This window comes from Dasypus novemcinctus, chromosome 1 (genome assembly GCF_030445035.2).
Source record: "Dasypus novemcinctus isolate mDasNov1 chromosome 1, mDasNov1.1.hap2, whole genome shotgun sequence".
NCBI lineage: Eukaryota > Metazoa > Chordata > Mammalia > Cingulata > Dasypodidae > Dasypus > Dasypus novemcinctus.
Genome location: NC_080673.1, coordinates 137,192,056 through 137,210,353, shown reverse-complemented (window position 1 = coordinate 137,210,353; position 18,298 = coordinate 137,192,056). Strand labels below are relative to the sequence as shown.

The 18,298-nt window shown below is 35.7% G+C and overlaps 1 protein-coding gene across 1 annotated transcript in view; it reads right to left on the bottom strand.

The window, feature by feature from the left end:
* LOC101429936 (UDP-glucuronosyltransferase 2A3-like) overlaps nt 1-18,055 on the bottom strand; it is a 46,157-nt gene extending 28,102 nt beyond the window's left edge. The window contains exon 1 of the mRNA XM_004478343.5: nt 17,277-18,055. Coding sequence (XP_004478400.2) covers nt 17,277-18,054 — 778 coding nt within the window. The 5' untranslated portion in view covers nt 18,055. The remainder of the gene's footprint in view (nt 1-17,276) is intronic.
* Between the last annotated feature and the right edge of the window lie 243 nt (nt 18,056-18,298).

Below are 18,298 nucleotides of genomic sequence, written 5' to 3'. Positions count from 1 at the left end.
TGGAAGTTAATAGTTCTACACATGAATGTAGCTAATAGTATAATTTTAATCCCTATAACACAAACTGTGGCTTTTAAGAAAGATATTAAGGATGTGTCATGATGATGGGAACGAGTGTTGTTGGGGGGGGGGAGAGGGGGGGTGGGGGGGTGGGGTTGAATGGGACCTCACATATATATTTTTAATGTAATATTATTACAAAGTCAATAAAAAATAAAAAAATTAAAAAAAAAAAAAAAAAAAAAAAAAAAAAAAAGAAAGATATTAAAATATCCATATATATATATATATTTGATCACTTATGCTTCAGAAATTATCATATACGTATATGTCTTGTCCAAAAAACTCAAAATTGTTATAATATAGACCATAGTTCTGGTCACAATCCAATTATTTTTGAAATTAATACAAAAAATAACTAGACAATTCTATGTGGTAGATGCATTGCTTTAATGGTCTCAAATTTTCATCCTTCTCAGCATCCATGTTCAGCTTATGAATTAGTGCTTCAGTATTTCTCCTTTGTCTTTGAACCCTGCCTTGTTAAGAGGACATTATAACACTAGCCTACTGAATAGATGTAAGAGATATATTAAGAGAACCAGGCACACCCAGAAACATGTAAATGTCTAAGACAAGAGGAGAGAATCCATGAACCAGATCCACAGTTGAGCACAGTTGAATAAATAAACCCATTACAGACAGAACTACTCTGTCAATGCATAGATTTTTGAATAGCAAATGACCATTGCTTGAAGTCAGTCAGTTTTAGGCAGTTTGTTACAAAGCATTATTGGAACAGTAGATAATTGATATACTCCCGTATACTTCAAAATTGAAAGGCACATTTTGTCGTTCTCTTGCCAAAAGAAAAAATGAGAAAACATTTATTTTAATGATCTAAAAATATTAGAAATAAATACTTGTGGAATACAGCAAATTGGGATTTAAAATAAATTTGTAGTTTTAAATAATCTAGAATAAAATAATGTACTTAGTCAGCAAGAGAAGGTAAAACTAAAAAGGGAATTAAAATGTTCAACAAAAAAGAGATATTAATAAAATTGAAAACCAAAACCAACTCAATGTCATTCATAAATATATGTTCTAACCCTTAAAAAATGTAGTTAACTGAATATAACATATTAAAAGAAACAGAAGTTGGGTTGATACTAAGAATGAAATGATAGTTTAATATATTAAAACTCGAAAGTAAAAATTACCTTATTAATAGTCAAAGGGATAAAATAAAACATAATTATATCAAGCAAATACAAAACAAAACAAAACACGTTCAATATTTATTCATCATTTCCAAAGGGATTCGCAGATTAGGAGTTGGAAGGAATGCTCTTAGTCTTATGAAAAGCACCTACCAAAAGCCCTAATGGAATTTATTAGTAATGTTGACCTATTGAAAGAATTCCCTTAATGTGAGTACAAGTTAATGATATGTCAAAATGACTACTTTAATTTTATAAAGTCTTAATCCACTGCATTCAAAAAAGAAAAACAAGAAGACAATAGGAATTCAGACCATCTAGGGTTCTAAAAATTTTTCTCAGTTATCTGACTGTAATGTCACAAAGTCCTATATACATACATAAATATTTAGTTTGAATGAGACAGTTTGGTAATTTTGTTGGATAGAAAAACAGTTCGAGGGGAGTGGATGTTGCTCATGTTGGCTGAATGCCTGCCTCCCATGTGTGAGGTTCTGGCTCCATTCCCTGGTACCTCCTAAAAATATATATAAAAAATAAAAAATAAATACAGAATAGAATTTCAAATTATATGCGCTGGAAACAATCAGAGTATTTAATAAAAATATATAATTTAACTTAAAATATTTCAATAACTTTATTAATGTTGTTTAAGATATTATGGTTAAACCATAAAAATCTCTTTGAAACATTACACAAATATTAAAATGATAGATTTGTATTCATGCATAGTAAGATCAAATCCGTAAAGATGTCCATTCTTACCAAATGTATCTATAGATTCTATATAAATGTCTTTAAAATCTCAAAATTTCCAATTTTATAAAACTTGAGTATTTATAGAACCTGAGAAGTGATATGTAAGGTGAGAAAAAAGAATTATCAAGATATTCTGGAAAAAGACTCTCTAATAAATACTGATAGGACAATTCTTTATTTGACTACAAATGAAGGAAGAAAGAAAAGTATGGAGGGAGAGAAGAGGAAAAAAGAAGGATGTACTAAGGAAAGTAGACAGAGGAAAGGGCTGGAAGTAAAGGAAAAGGAAATAAATTGACCCCCAAAAATATACACACAAAAATTTCCAAGTACCAATAAATCTTTTAATTTAAAACAATATATAAAGAAAAATTTATGATTTGGGGATAGGAGAGGATTTCTTCAAATATATGAAGGGAAACTTTAAAGGAAATAATTATTTGTACTACATTTTATTTGAAAACTGGAATGCAACCAAAATTTGTTACTGCAAAAATAGAGAAGACACACAAACTGGGAGAAGACATCTGCAGTCATAAAAGTAGCAAAGGATTATCTAGAATATATGAAATATTTCATGAATCAATCTAATTTTATATCTTATGCATTTATTGAAGCTATAGTATTTTAAAATCTGAAAATATAATCATGCCATTTAAAAGATGTAAAAATATTTTTAAAATATGCATCCTTTAAACACTCCAAAGGCAATTGGTAGACTGAAAAAAACTTTGTAATATTTGTCATAGAAAGTCTTAATTTACCTAAATGCCAAAAGTTTAGAACAGTAAGTTAAAAGTCCAAAAGAAAATTTTACAAATGATATCCACTGTCAGGCAGGTATGAAGATAAAGCTTAAATGGATGAACAATTTTGGATGACAACATAGTAGAGATCCCTGTACAAAGAGTTCAAGGAAACATATTTTGTAATGGCAAACAGATGAACAAGCCAAGAGGCATTCTTAACTAGACTAGTCAAACAAATAGTTTCATCCATACAAGGTAATGTGAAGTCAATTAAAAGAATAATGTTGATTTAAAGTGTTGATGTGAGAAGAGCATCAAATCTACATTTGGTTATAAAAAGAAATGTATATTTAGCAAACTCTTCAGTTTGGTATAAAGGAAAATCAAAATATATACACAGTACCAATGTTTAATAAAGCATAGAAATATCTTGATATGATGGAAAGAAGAGTTAATAGTGCCAGTTTAGAGGAAAATGGAGATGAACATGAATTTTCTAATATATACATTTGCACCATTTGGATTAACTACATGTATTTACCAATATTATTATGACATCAGGAATTAAACCATGCGTACTCATTCAAATTTGTCTAATGAAAAACATGAGAATATACAGGAGTAAGCCACCAATGAGTCAAAGTAAAAAAGCTAAAGTTGACAGAGTTAAAAAGTTGCCATATATCCTAAATAAAATTAGCCCACTGCATTTTTAAATTGAAAAACTTATCATTTTCCTCTATTTATGTATAATATGACAAAACCACTCAATCCTTTCCCCTAGTAAATATTTGTTTAGATGTTGGGCAGCATCCATAATTTTCTGAATAAAGACAAAATGGAGAGCTGCTCCAATGAAAATGATTTTACAGATACATTGTTTCTTTAGAATGCCCATCCTTTTCTTACTGTAGTATGTATTGGAAGGTTAATAAGTACAGCAATGGAGAAACAATTCTCAAAATTTCCTTTTGCTCTTTTTTTTTTTTTTAAATTGTACTTTCATTGCTTGAAATCTGCTATAAATCCACTGGTCCATTCCCAATCCCCTCCCCATCACTTGATCCTGCACAGCTTGGCCATCACACAGAGGTAGGATGGCCCAGCCACTTCCCACTACAGACAGACCCTAGAGCAGCTCACAGTGCAAATTTAGAACTCCATGCACATGCAAGCACAGGGACCTAAGTCCACCAAAACCCAGGGCAGAAAAAATGCCACTAAGCAGAGCTCCATATAAAAGGGCACCCAGGAAGGAAAAACAAAAATAAAATTGTTGTCAAGAACTGTTGTGGGCCCACTCAATCCGATTTCAGTTGTATGAATCATCTAAATTAATTAGAACTATTCTGAAATACGCCACTTTTCTTGATTGAGCCCATTAGGTCTCCAAGAGTGGGATACCCTAATTGGGAACACACCAGAACTGGAAAAACCTCACAGGAAAAAGGGAAGGGATAAAAGTGATCTGCTGTAAGATAAGACAGACCCCAGAAGTGAAAAATGTAAGGAAAATGGGGCACTCAGTGAGGGACAGAATTTAAGCAAATCATATGAGCTGAGGACAAAATCCTGCATGAAAGCAAACAGAGCAGATCTTGATTCCTAGAGAAGGAACAGATAAATAAAATTCTCTCCTGGAGATGAAATAACTGCACAAAAAGTGCAATCTTTAATAAATTGCACCAGATATCCAGGGTACAAATTAGATGAAGATGTGAGAAAATCTGAACAGTTAAACAAGGGCTATTCTGAAAGTTTTGAAAAAGTTGGACAAAGTCTCAAGGAAGAACCTTAACAAAACATCAACCAACCACAAAACCTTAGAAATGAATGAGAAATGGATCTTCAGAATTTACTCATCAAGAAAGTAAGATGCCTAGGCATCGGAAAAAGTGATAAGCCATACTAAAAATCAGGAAGATATGGCTCAGTCAAGGGAACAAATTAAAAATTCAGAGGAGACTCAGAAGTTGGAATGACTAATGAAAGATATTCAAACCAATCTCCTAAATCATTTCAAGAAGATGAAAGAAAATATGCATGAAGAGATAAAGGATATTAAGAAAACAATGTGTGAGCTAAAGGACAATTTCAAAGTATAAATAAAAATGTAACAGAAATTATGGGAATGAAGGGCATGAAAGGAGAGCTGAAAATTATATAGAAGGCTTTATATGATAAAACAGCAGAAGGTTATAATTGAAATTGCTATAACTGGGTGGGTTTAGCATAGATTTCAGCTATTGTAATGGTAATTTTTTCCTAATTTACCTTTGTTTATGGCTACTTCAGGTCTAGCTTGTGTTTGCTATAATAATGGTAATTGGAAAACTAAACTTAGCTTTGATTATGGTTATTTTGTGACTAGCTTGAGGTCTCCCTTAGACTCAAGCTATTGTGATGGCAATTATGAACTGAATTTGCCTTGTTTATGGTTACTTCATGTCTAGCCCCACCCCTTGCCTTTGCTTATGGTTATTTCATGACAACTTATGCCAACCACCCCCATGGCTCAGGGGAAGGCAAAATTTAAGATAACCTTGTCTCCTGTCCTTCCAGCTGGTATTAGTGACCCTTTCTATTGTGACTCCAAGTATGGACTAAATAACTGCCTGGTGGAATTCTCAACCCTTGGGGTTGGACATCTCCTCTTCCAGTCCAGCAGCCAAGGACTTGGAGTGGGGGCCTCCCACCTAGAATGTTGTTATTCCTAAAAGCAGCAATTTGTGAGAGAAATCAGTTTCTCTGAGGCTCCAATGACCTCATGAGTATATATTGGAATTAGAGTTTCTCATCCAAGGTATGTCAAAGTTAAAATGGGAAATAAGTAAAGTTTTGAAGTAAAGGAAAATTGTATTTTAAAGCATTGGGGACAATTTGGTTATAAACCAATACTTAAAAGAAAATTCTTGTGCAAAACTGTGTGGTCAGAGTGCAAATTAAATTAATTAGAAATAGTCCTCAAAGAATTATTTTTAATGTTATTTTACAGTTAAACTTATTATTTATTTATTTTTAAAGATTTATTTATTTATTCCTCTCCCCTTCCCCCCCACCCCGGTTGTCTGTTCTCTGTGTCTATTTGCTGGTTGTCTGTTCTCTGTGTCTATTTGCTGCGTCTTCTTTGTCCACTTCTGTTGTTGTCAGTGGCACGGGAATCTGTGTTTCTTTTTGTTGCGTCATCTTGTTGTGTCAGCTCTCCATGTGGGTGGTACCATTCCTGGGCAGGCTGCACTTTCTTTCATGCTGGGCGGCTCTCCTTATGGAGTGCACTTGTTGTGCGTGGGTCTCCCCTATGCGGGGGACACCCCTGCGTGGCAGGGCACTCCTTGCGGGCATCAGCACTGCGCATGGGCCAGCTCCACATGGGTCAAGGAGGCCCGGGGTTTGAATGGTGTACCTCCCATGTGGTAGACGGACGCCCTAACCACTGGGTCAAGTCCGCCACCTAAACTTATTTTTTAAAAGAATAAAAGTTAAAGTAAATTTTGTGAGTTGTATTTTCGTATCTTATCTTTCTATTTATGTCTGCTATTGCTCAGTGTTAGAGGTTTGCAATAATTAAACTGTACCTTCATTTTCCCTGAGACAATGGGTAAAAGGTAAACCCCCTCCCCCATGTGACACTTTCCCACAGGTTAAACAAAGGAACCCCATAGAGATAGGAGTAAAGGGAGATAGAGATCTTCACCATCTGCATAGCAGATGTAAAGATGGAAATCTTTACTACCTCTTCCTGCATATCAGAGGGAGAGTGCGGCCAAGACAGAAAACGTCACTATTTACAAACCCTTTAAAACCTTACGGATCAAAAGAAACATTTGCTCCTGCAGCAGTCCGAGAAGCCACAGACTCCCTCAAGCCCCTCCCACTACCTCACTCAGACCCTCGACCCCCCTCCCACTAACTATCATTTCCCCACCTAGGAAAGGTCTGTATAAATTCAAGTACCCCTTCCAGGAGTGAGCTGAAGTCTCTCTTCAGACCTCCACCATGCTGGTGGGGAAATTGAAATCTATTCTTCAGACCCCCTCCATTGGGAAAGCTTCTCAATAAATAAATTCTTTGCTTATGGTCAATCCGTCTCCCAGTAAGAGCCATATTTTCTCCAAGACTCAGTGTGTATCTTCATTCTTTGGGATGGTAATAGGAAATTAATAAGTGAAAATTCTTGAAAGAGCTCTATTCAAATTGCTAAAAATTAAATATGCAGTTATACATGTGAATGACTATTCTTGGAGCCCAAATTAGGCTAAGCAGGATGGAAAAGTCATATAGAAATACAAATATAGAAACTATTGGGAAAAGAAAAATGATTTTCCTCTGCTCTTTGACCTACCCTACCCACAGATCCTTCTCTTTGCAAGACCTCTGAGAGAGGGAGTAGGTGTGATATTAAAACTCCATCTTTTAGGCTATATAATTAAGAATCAGTTTGCCCTGTAGTCCCCCAAATTAAGTCTTTGACAGCCTTAAAATAAGGGTGGTTAATAACCTTACTACCAAATTTCAGTAAGTAAAGGAAAAGTCCTTGAAAGCTATGGAAAGAACTTTCCTAAATTTTAAGAAAACAAATTAAACAACCGTAATATATTCCAGAACCTAGCAGTCAGTATTTGCTTTAGATTATTTATAGTTTTAGAATATTATTAAAGAAAATAGGTTTTATCCTTCTGTAAGGAAGGAAGGAGAAAAAAATATTCCTCGCATAAAATATAAATCTTTCAATTTTATTTCATGTGGGTGTTATCTCCCTAGGTTTATTGAATACCAACTAAATGAAAATTCTATGTATTAAATCTTTACGATGATGAAAATTGTATGTTAATGTCTAATGAAATTAAGTTAAAGAAGGAAATGTAGCTCTGATTGGTTGCTAACTGTAATTTAATAATAAGCTTATTTAAAGGTAAAGTAACTTCTCTATGTGGTTATGGTTAATTACAAGGACTTCATAAAAGTATCTTCTAAACTGAAGTATTTAAGTGGATGCCATTATTAAATAGAAACCTAAATTGATATTAGTAACAAAAAGAAACTTCATAACAGGGAAACCTGTCAAAGGCTACCTCAATCTGAAGTTAAAGTGGTGGTAAGGAAAGATAATCTTAATTTCATTGGGAGTCTACAGTTTTCATAAAATAATGGAGAAAGTAGTTTTTCTTGTGCTGCTTAAGTAAAATACCTGTTAATTAACATCATCATGATAAAAGTGTATAGGTAAAAAGCAAAGTACTGAAAAATAGTTAAGTTCATTTGATATGTTATACATTAAATTGGAAGTGTTTAAAAAGTGTACAGATATCCAAAGAGAGAGACTTCAGTATTATCACCTTGTATGTTGCCTATCTATTCAAGTTATTGGGTAGGTTGGTTATTGACCCCTAAATTGATAAAAGTATCTCCTACATCTCTGAATATGCTCCTGAAGTAGAGAGAGAGCTTTGGGCTCTTGCAGCTGCCAGCAATGGCTCAATATGATCAAATATGCAGGGGACTTTGCCTCCAGACTAGCTCTGTTTCATAGTGTTGAAGGGCACTAAGCACAAGGCCATGAGACATTGGAGCCTTACCTTTCTAGTCTCTTTCTAGGATCAACTGTGCTGCAGCATGCTGGCTGTGTGAAGGACATACCAATGGATCAATGATTACCAGAGCAATGTAAGTAGACCTTAAACACAATTGGCAATATGGCCTGCTCCCGAGGACAGATGACATGTGTGGTATTGCAAACCTGGAACTTATATCTATCAATGCAGCTCAAAGAAAAACTTATGCATTGATTAGTACACTAATTAGTATGAAGTACTGTACCTATATCTCTCCTACTCAAGATAAATATCTGTGATTATGGTGATTTTTAAAATTCTAGATAATATGCAGAGGGATATTGAACATGTTAAAAGCCCTCATAAACTTAATTCATTTTCTAAGTAGTTAATGAATGTGCCTTTAATGTAAAAGAATGGTGTTCTTCAGTACTGAGTTAATTTTGTTAGCCATATGGTTGCCTTGTTGTTGCCTATATTGTCTTTGTGAGTTAATGTCAAGGGCAATGCCTCTCTTCATACCTCGCCTAGCCCTTCTAAGCATAGTCACTGCTGTGGATAATGGGGTTGGCAATTTATACCCAAACCCAGCAGGTCTACCGCAATATCTCCCTACAGTTAACCAACAACATAAAAGAACTCAAGGAAAAATGCTGTTTCCCATCAACTTTGAGGGCATGCAGTCATTGAAGTCACCTAGCCTTTCTCAGTCTTGTGGTCCAGTACATTATGGCTGACCCCCTTTTGGGTATGCCTACCACCATCTCCTTTATCCTTTTAAGAGGACCATGTATTCTTCAAAATTCTAATTCAGTTTATTTCGTACAGAATCAAAGCCTTATTACTCATGCAGGGATTTCATCCATTTCCATCCAGAGAGCTGATCCTGTCTTCCTCAACCTCAATAGAATAGCCAGAGAGGTTTATGCTCTGTCAGGCAGGGACTACTGCCCTATCCAGCAGGAAGTAACTATGAAAGAATGATCATTGCCCCTCAGTACCCCTTAAGGATAGGGTGTGAATTCTCTGAATGAGGAGTTGAGAGAGTTTAGAATAGTAAAAGGGGGAAGGCGGATGACCTGGCAGACAACATGGCCAACAGATAACATGGCTGACTGACAACATGGCCTAGAGATAACGTGGCTGTGAGGCCCTGCTGAGATCTGGAAGTCAATCGTGGGGTCTCAGTTTAGATTCTGTCTAGGGCCAAAAGGATGCCCTGGATATTCCAAACAGGCCTCACCATTGGTAACTACCGTTGGTGCAGCAACCAATAACAGCTGGGGCCCCTCCCCTTAGCATTAGCAAGGAGAGAAATAATGAATAGCTTAAAAGATGATCACACAAGCCAAAGCCTGCTCTCTCTGCCTAGAGGAGCCTGCATCAAATCTTGGTGTGTATTTCTGTCCTCTCTCCCATTTCACAGCAAGCTCTATTCTTTTACCCCATTTCCCAATAAATTCTTTTTAATTTCCTAATTAAAAAAAAAGAAGGGAAAAGTGGCAGAAAGAATATTTTGATGAATAAAAACCTAAAGTGTCCCAATTCTTATGAAAGACATAAATATACATTTCTAAGGAGTACGATATACCCCAAACAGAATACATTCTAAATGGCTTACTCCAAGACATATACAAATCATATTGTCATATGCTAGTGATAAAGAGAGAATTTTGAAAATATCAAGAGAAAAGTGATTTGTCACATATAGAGTATCCTCAGTAAGACTAAACAGTGATTTTTCATCAGAAACCACAGAGGTGAGAAAGCAGTGGTATGACATATTTAAGGTACTAGAAGACAAAAACTGCCAGTCCAAAATTCTTTCTCTGGCTAAACTGTCATTCAATGTAAAATATTCACAGCTCACTCTAGAGCTGAGAGAGTTCACCAAAAGAGAAAAAAAAAAAACGACTTTCCCTACCAGAATTGCCAAAGGGAGTCCTGTATACTGACAGGAAACAAAGGAAGTGGCTTGGAAGTGAAGGTTTGAGTCTGGCGCCTTAGACCACTCAGCCATTGAGTGACACAGTAAATTGAGGAATAAAATATGGATTAGAGTGGACTTACTGATATTCTATTCTTGAACTATTGTGATTAGTAATCGAAGAAAATGTGGCATTGGAGAAAGTGGCCATGGTGGCTGCTGGGGGTAGGGAGTGGGAGGAAGAGATGAGATGTGGAGGCGTTTTTGGGACTTGGAGTTGTCCTGGGTGATGCTGCAGGGACAGTTACCAGACATGTCCTCCCATGGTCCACTGGATGGAACGTGGGAGAGTGTGGGCTATAATATGGACCATTGACCATAAGGTGCAGCGGAGCTCAGAGACGTATTCACCAAATGCAATGAATGTCTCATGATGATGGAGGAGATTGTTACTATGGGGGGAAGAGTGGGGTCAAAGGGGTGGGGGGGGGTATATAGGGACCTCATTTTTTTAATGTAATATTAAAAAAATAAATAAAGACAAAAAAAAGTGGCTTGGAGTAGTGTGTAGAAGTGAAGATCATCAATGAGGGTAACTAAAATGGTAATTGCAATACCCAGTAGTACTGTATGATCAATATAAACTGTAGTCTAATTCATATAAGAATCAGAAGGCAATTGAACAAGAAAATGTTACATTCTTGATAATTGTTATGGAAAATATAAAGTGGTAAAGTGTGACAAATAATTTGGGCAGCAGAGAGAACAGAAAATGTGTATGCTACAAAACCTATTTTGTTTTCTTTCCAAATTAAATTATTGATGTAGGTTGTTACTATAACCCTAGTGCAACTAAAAAGAAACTATTTTAAAAATATACAGAAACAGAAATGAGAATGAGATAAGTCAGATGCATCACAAAAGTTCAACTTTATGGAAAAGGAGCTTGCAGTAAAAGAAAAGAGAGATGAAATACAGATGGACATATAGAAACCAAGGGATGAAAATGGCTGAAGTAAGTATTACTTTTCTAAAAATGTTGAATATTAATTAATACATCTTCTCATTCAAAACACACAGATTGGCAGAATGGATTAAAAAACATGATCCAAGTATGTTGTTTACAAGAGACTCACCTTAAAACCCAAAACAAATAGGGTGAAAGTAAAAGGATGGAAAAATATATTGCATGCAGATAGTACCCCAAAAAGCTGGTGTAACTATACTAATATTGGACAAAATAGAATATCCATCAAAATCTGTTTTAAGATACAAAGAAAATCACTACATATTAAATGGACAACCCACAAAGAAGAAATATAGCAATCATAAATATTTATGCTCTTAATCACAGCACCCCCAGTTGAGGAAAACAAGAGCAAAACTGAAGGGGGAAATGGACACCTTTACAAAAATAGTTGGAGAATACAATACAACACTTTCACCAAAAAAAAAAAAAAAAAAAAGAATACCTAAATGGAAGATCAATAAGGATACAAAGAACTTGAAAAATATAATAATTGAACTAGACCTAATAGACATATACAGAATATTGTATCCTAAAACAGCAGGATATATAATCTTCTCAAGCATACATATTAAATTCTCAGGATGCACCACATGTTCGTCCACAAAAGAATTCTCATTAAATTTAGAAAGATTGAAATCATACAAGGAATCTTCTCTGAACATAATGGAATGAATCTGGTAATCAGTAAGAGCCATAGAAGGGAGAAATTCACCAATACATTGAAGTTAAGTAATACTCTTAATAAGTTGTTCAAGGAAGAAATTTCAAGGGAAATCAGTAAATATCTTGAGATGAATGAAAATGAGAATACTACATAGCAAAATGTTACGGTATGCATCGAATGCAGTGCAGTAAGGGATATTTGTATCCCTAAATACTTATATCTAGAATGAAGAAAGAACTTAAATCAAGGATTTAAATGCATACCTGGAGGAACTAGGAAAAAAACCAGCAAACTAAACCTAAAGCAAGCAGAAAGAAAGAAATAACAAAAACTAAAACAGAAACGACAGGAATTGAGATTAGAAAAACAATACAGAAAATTAACAAAATCTAAAGTTGATCCATTCAATTGGGAAAGAAGAGTCTCTTCAACCAATGGTCCTGGGAGAACTGGATATCCAAATGCAAAAGAATTAGAGGGTCCCTATCTCATACCCTTTACAAATATTAACTCTACATGGATCAAAGACCTAAATAAAAGAGCCAGAACCACAAAACACCTACAAAAATGTAGGGAAGCATCATCAGGATTTTGTGTTAGGCAATGATTTCCTAGACTTTATACTCGAAACATTAGCAATGGAAGAAAATTTAGATAAATGAGACCTCAAAATTAAAAATTATTCTTCATTTAAGGGGTTTGTCGAGAAGTGAAAAGTCATCCTACTCAATGTGAGCAAATATTTGGAAATTACATATCTGATAGGGGTTTAATATCCAAGATATATAAAAACCTTTACTCAACAATAAAAGGGAAAACAATTCAATTTAAAAATGGGCAAAAGACTTGAATAGACATTTTTCCAAGGAGAAAATACAAATATTTAAAAAGCACATGAAAAGATGCTCAAATTCACTAGCTATAACAAAACAGAAATGCAAATCAAAACCACAATGATATGTCATTTCATACCTACTACACTGGACTCTATTGGAAAAAAGCAGAAAAATCAAGTATTGCAGGGGATATGAGCAAACAGAATCATTTATTCACTGCTGGTGGGACTGTAAAATGGTGCAGTCCCTGTGGAAGACAGTTTAGCAGTTCCTCAGGAAGCTATGTATAGAATTGCCAACTCTGCAGGCTTGCCCTGGACAACTAACAAAATGATGGACCAGCCACATGCTGAAAGCAAAGATTATCATCAACTGGAAGTAAAGCAGTTCCATTCCTCTGCTCCATAATATCTACAACCTTATCAGTTCAGGAATTGCCACATGATCAGGCAATTCTGTACTCAATATATAACCAGAAGAATTGAAAACAAGGACTCAACCAGATATTTGTACAACAATGTTCATTGCAGCCTTATTTACAATGGCCAAAAGATTGAAGCAACCCAAGTTCTCATTAACATCAGATTGGGTAAGCAAAATATGGTATATACATACGATAGAATATTATTCAGCTGTAAGAAGGTATGACGTCTTGATGCATGTAAAACATGAATGAACCTGGAGGACATTATGTTAAGAAAATAAGCCAGACATAAAAGGACAATATTTTATGATCTGATTATAATAAGTAAACTCATAGAAGAAGAATCTAGAATATAGGTTACCAGGAGATAGAATATAGGTAGAGAATTGGGAGCTGATGCTTAATTTGTGCAGAATTTCTAATTAGATTGATCATAAAAATTTGGAAATGGATGGAGGTGATGATAGTACATTACTTTGAATATAATTAACATTGCTGAATTTTGCATGTAAATGAGGTTGAAAGGGGAATGTATTAGTCAGCCAAAGGGGTGCTGATGCAAAACACGAGAAATCTGCTGGGTGTTATAAAGGGTATTTATTTGGGTTAGGAGCTTACAGTTACTAGGCCATAAAGCATAAGTTACCTCCCTCACCAAAGTCTATTTCCATATATTGGAGCAAGATGGCTGCCGACATCTGTGAGGGTTCAGGCTTTCTGGGTTCCTCTGGGCTCAGCTCCTTTGGTTTTGCCACAGGGTCAGCTGTAGACTATGAGGCTCTGTAGGCTTTGCCTCTCTCCACAAGGTCAGCTGTAGACTCTCAGGGAAATGGCTCTCTTTCCCTGGGGCTCCAGCTTAAGACTTCAGCATCAAACTCCAACATCAAAACTCCAGCATCAAAAACCCCCAGCTATGTTCTTTGCCATGTCTTTTATCTGTGAGTCCCCACCCACCAATGCCCTAATCATAACTCATGCCCAGGTACAGATCAGATTACAAGCATAATCCAGTATCTATTTTTGGAATTCATAACCATATCAAACTGCTTCAGGGAAGTATAAGGTTGCATAGTTACAAGAAGCAAAGCTAGAGGATAAAACATGAGACTGTATAGCATAATGAATCCTGCAGGGGACGATGTCTGTACTGACATATGGGTATTTTCTTTCATGAAGTATAGCAAATACACGCCATGACTACAAGTTTTAATGATAGTTGTATTTGGGAAAACTATACCTAATGCAACTATGGACTACAGTTAGTAATATTTTAATATCTTTAAATATAATAAATCTATGATACAGAAGTACATTAAAAGCTATGAAGGTCAGGGGAAGCATAGAGGGATACTCTACTCCTGGTACTCCTGGTAATCTGTGAAGTAAAGATGCTTTTATATCTTATAGATATTAGTAATAAATTTCAGTAGATTTTATAGAATGACATTTTTAGCTCCAAGTTTTTAAAAATGAAAGAATAGGTAAGGAAAATAAAAATTTAAAACCTAGAGTATCAAGCATGTGATATTAAATATATGTTTATACATACAAACATATATGTTATATGTTTATACATATATGTATATAATGGGAGACTAAGGTGAAAAGACAAGTTCAGTAAGGGGCCTGATGCCAGTAAGACTGTAAACCTGAGGAAATGGAGAGCCATCCACATCTTTTCATCAGTGGAATGATATTTAAACTTTAATATAATAAGAGAATCCCAACAGTGCAAGGATTGCTGATACTTGCTCAGTGGAAAATTATTTTCCCCACTCACCCCAGTGATAGTTTCTGTTTCCTTTTGTCCTCAACTTTTGTCCTTCCAGAGAGATCTATTCATAACACTCATGTGACCCCTTGAAGCTGGGTGAAACCCAGAAAATCCTGTTCTCAAAGCTAATCCATCCCTATACATGTAAATCTAATTGTAAATGGGACCTTTTCACTAGATTCAGTTATGGGAAATTTCTTTTGATTAGATCACTTCCATAGGGCATGAGCCAGGGTGGGTATTAATACTCCTGCTGGAATCTTTTATAAATGATGGAATAAAGAGCCATAGACCCAGAAAGAAGGCCACAGAGACAAAGAAAAGCCTCCTGAACTTGAAGAACCCAAAGAGAGAGAAAAGTCACAGACAGAGCAGCCTGAAGCTGAAGCAACCAGGCCCAGAGGAGAGGGGTGAGACAAGTGGACACCAACATGTACCTGATCACACACAGCTGAGCTGGGGGAGAAAGTGAGCCTAGAGGAGAAGACAGACCAGAAGAGCCACCACAGTGCCTTGCAACATAGCAAGAGTCCAGGATCATCAGCAGCCGAATTCAGGAACGAGCTTTGCCTAATTCCTTAATCGGACACTTTCATGGCCTCAGAACTGTAAGATTTTCTTTTTTAAAGATTTACTTTATTTCTCTCCCCTGTCCCCATCCCCCTATTGTCTGCTCTCTTGTGTCTATTTGCTGTGTGTTCTTCTGTGTCCGCTTGCATTCTTGGCAGCACTGGGAATCTGTGTCTCATCTTGCTGTGTCAGTTCTCAGCGTGTGTGTTGCTACTCCTGGGTGGACTGCGCTTTTTTTGCACAAGGCGGCTCTCCTTGCAGGGTTCACTCTTTGTGCGTGGGGCTCACCTATGCAGGGAACACCCCTGTGTGGTATGGCACTCCTTGCACTACACGTGGGCCAGCTAACCACACAGGCCAGGAGGTCCTGAGTTTGAACCCTGGACCTCCTAGATGGTAGGTGGATGCTCTATCAGTTGAGACACATCCACTTCCCTGTAAGATTTTTAACCTAATAAACTCCCATAATAAAAGTAAAACTATTGCTCCCAGAAGCTATTAGCAAACTAAAATGCCTCATATGACAGATGATTCACAGTGATATATTTATAATCCTGTCTCTTCAATTTATATATGAATACAGACTCGAGGGCAAGATACTTGTCATATTAATTAAAATACATTGTGCCAAACAGTGCTCACACCTAGGTGGTGACTTATTGATTGTAAATTATTTACTATGACATCAATGCAGTATAAATCCAAAATCACGTCTAAATCTGTGAATTTTTTATGTTGATTCTTTTAATACTAGTTCTGGGCAACAATTTACCATTTAAGAATCATTGAGTAATTAGGTAAAATTTTTAGGACCTAATATGATCTCTTCTTTGTTAGTTGAATTCCTAGGTCATTCTCAAAGATGTGGGAGTGACAGCCTGCCTGAGTTGATGAATTCAGATTACAGTTGTGTGTATAAAAATTAAAAAGCAAACACCCTTTAGTATAAATGGTAGTCAATTTAAAATAGGTAGAATAAGTAAATCATTGAAGGAGAAATCTTCTTTCTTTTAACCCTTCCAAATGCAAATTCTTTTAATATTTTCTACTTAATTTTTGAAGGCTCTGTTTAACATTCTTCCAAGAAATATAATGTATCAAAAAAATTCTTCAGTATGACCAGTCATGATGAAACAGTTCACATAATAATCTCTGAAATTTCACCCAAAATTTATGAAAAGGCTAATAAAAACAGGTACCCTATTACAAGAGAAATGGTTTAAAATCAAGTGTAATAACTAGTGATTCTCAAAAATTCTTAAAGTTTGTTAAGGAAAGCTCAGGTAAAATAAAAAAAAATGCAGCAAATTAAATCTCATTGTTACTGTAGGTTACAATCCATTTATTACTGTTGTCAGGCATGGAAGATCTCATTTTTATAACAGGCATTCTCTCTCTTTCCAAATAAATGCACAACCTCATCCTATTTGAAAACTCAGTGTACTGGACTTATTTGTAAATGTAACAAACAAAATCTCGTCATTATTTTAATATCTACTTGGGTGTTTTCTGTCATTTTGTTTTGATAACCATACATTAAATAAAAGCAAGGTCACATACAGAACGATTTAGATGATTGTAAAGAAAGATTACGTGTGGTAAATTATTTCTTGCCTCTCCACTCTCACAATTAGTTATTAATGATTATTTCATTGGTATCACTTGGAGAGTTTTAGAGGATAGGCAGATTTTAAAAAGGGATTTCTTTGATTTTAGTAGACATTTTACACACTTTAGTACCAAATTTAAAAGAAAAGCAGTCTCTTACCTAAAGCTTCAGTGTAAAACTGATCCCAAAATTGAACATCATAATGCTGGAGCCAGAAGTCAAATAAAAGGGAAAACATTAGATTTTTCACCCTTTCGAGAAAGGTCATCTTGTCTCCTAGTTCTGACATGGGGACAGGCACATAGGACAGTGGAACTGGAAGTTTTCCACAGTGTTTCTCTAATATGCCACCAAAAGAAGTCTTTAATGTGTGCACGAAAGGGACTGCGAGCATCTCAGCTACCAGTTCTCCGCAGGGCATTACAGGATCTATGATCATTACATTGTAGTTAGTTTCCTTGAGGTTCTTCATGAGTGTCTGATTGTACACTATAGTCTCACACAGGATTTTCACATCTTCAGTTGTTTGAAGAAAAAAGTTTAGTAGTTTTATCGCTGATTGCCATTTTGACAATTTTGGCATTACGTTAATAACTAGATCCAAAAATCCATTTACTGTATTTGTAATTCTTTCTCCATCCACTGGCACATGAATCGTCTTGAAGTTCAGTGTGGAAGGCTTGCTGTGGTCAATGAAGTAATTGTGTGAAGGAGCCAGCACTGCCACCTCATGACCCCTTTCTGTGAGTTCCTCCAGAATGATCTTCATGTTGAGCCAATGACTCATGTCACAGGGCCACACGAGGACTTTTCCACAGAATCCACAGTCAACACAGCATAGCTGCAGAAGCAGAAGAGATATAAACCTTTTCTCACTCATCATGGCAGTAGCTCTCTTACTTGCTGCTCTGTAGTTTTTGTGCTGCTGGGTCCCCATATAAAGTGACAATTAATAAAAGAACAAGTTAAAAATTAAGTTTCTGGAATTGTCAAGGTTATTTTTGCATTGAACTTTGTTCAGCATTGTTGATGACTATAGCATGATGTGATGTTTGCTCTGGAGGGGAGCCTAGATACAAAGATTACAGAAGGAGGATACCAAAAGTGAATCAGAGAGCATGAGAAAAACAGTGGTTACTTTAGCAGACAGGTATCAAAGCAGCATTTATGGAGTAGATTTT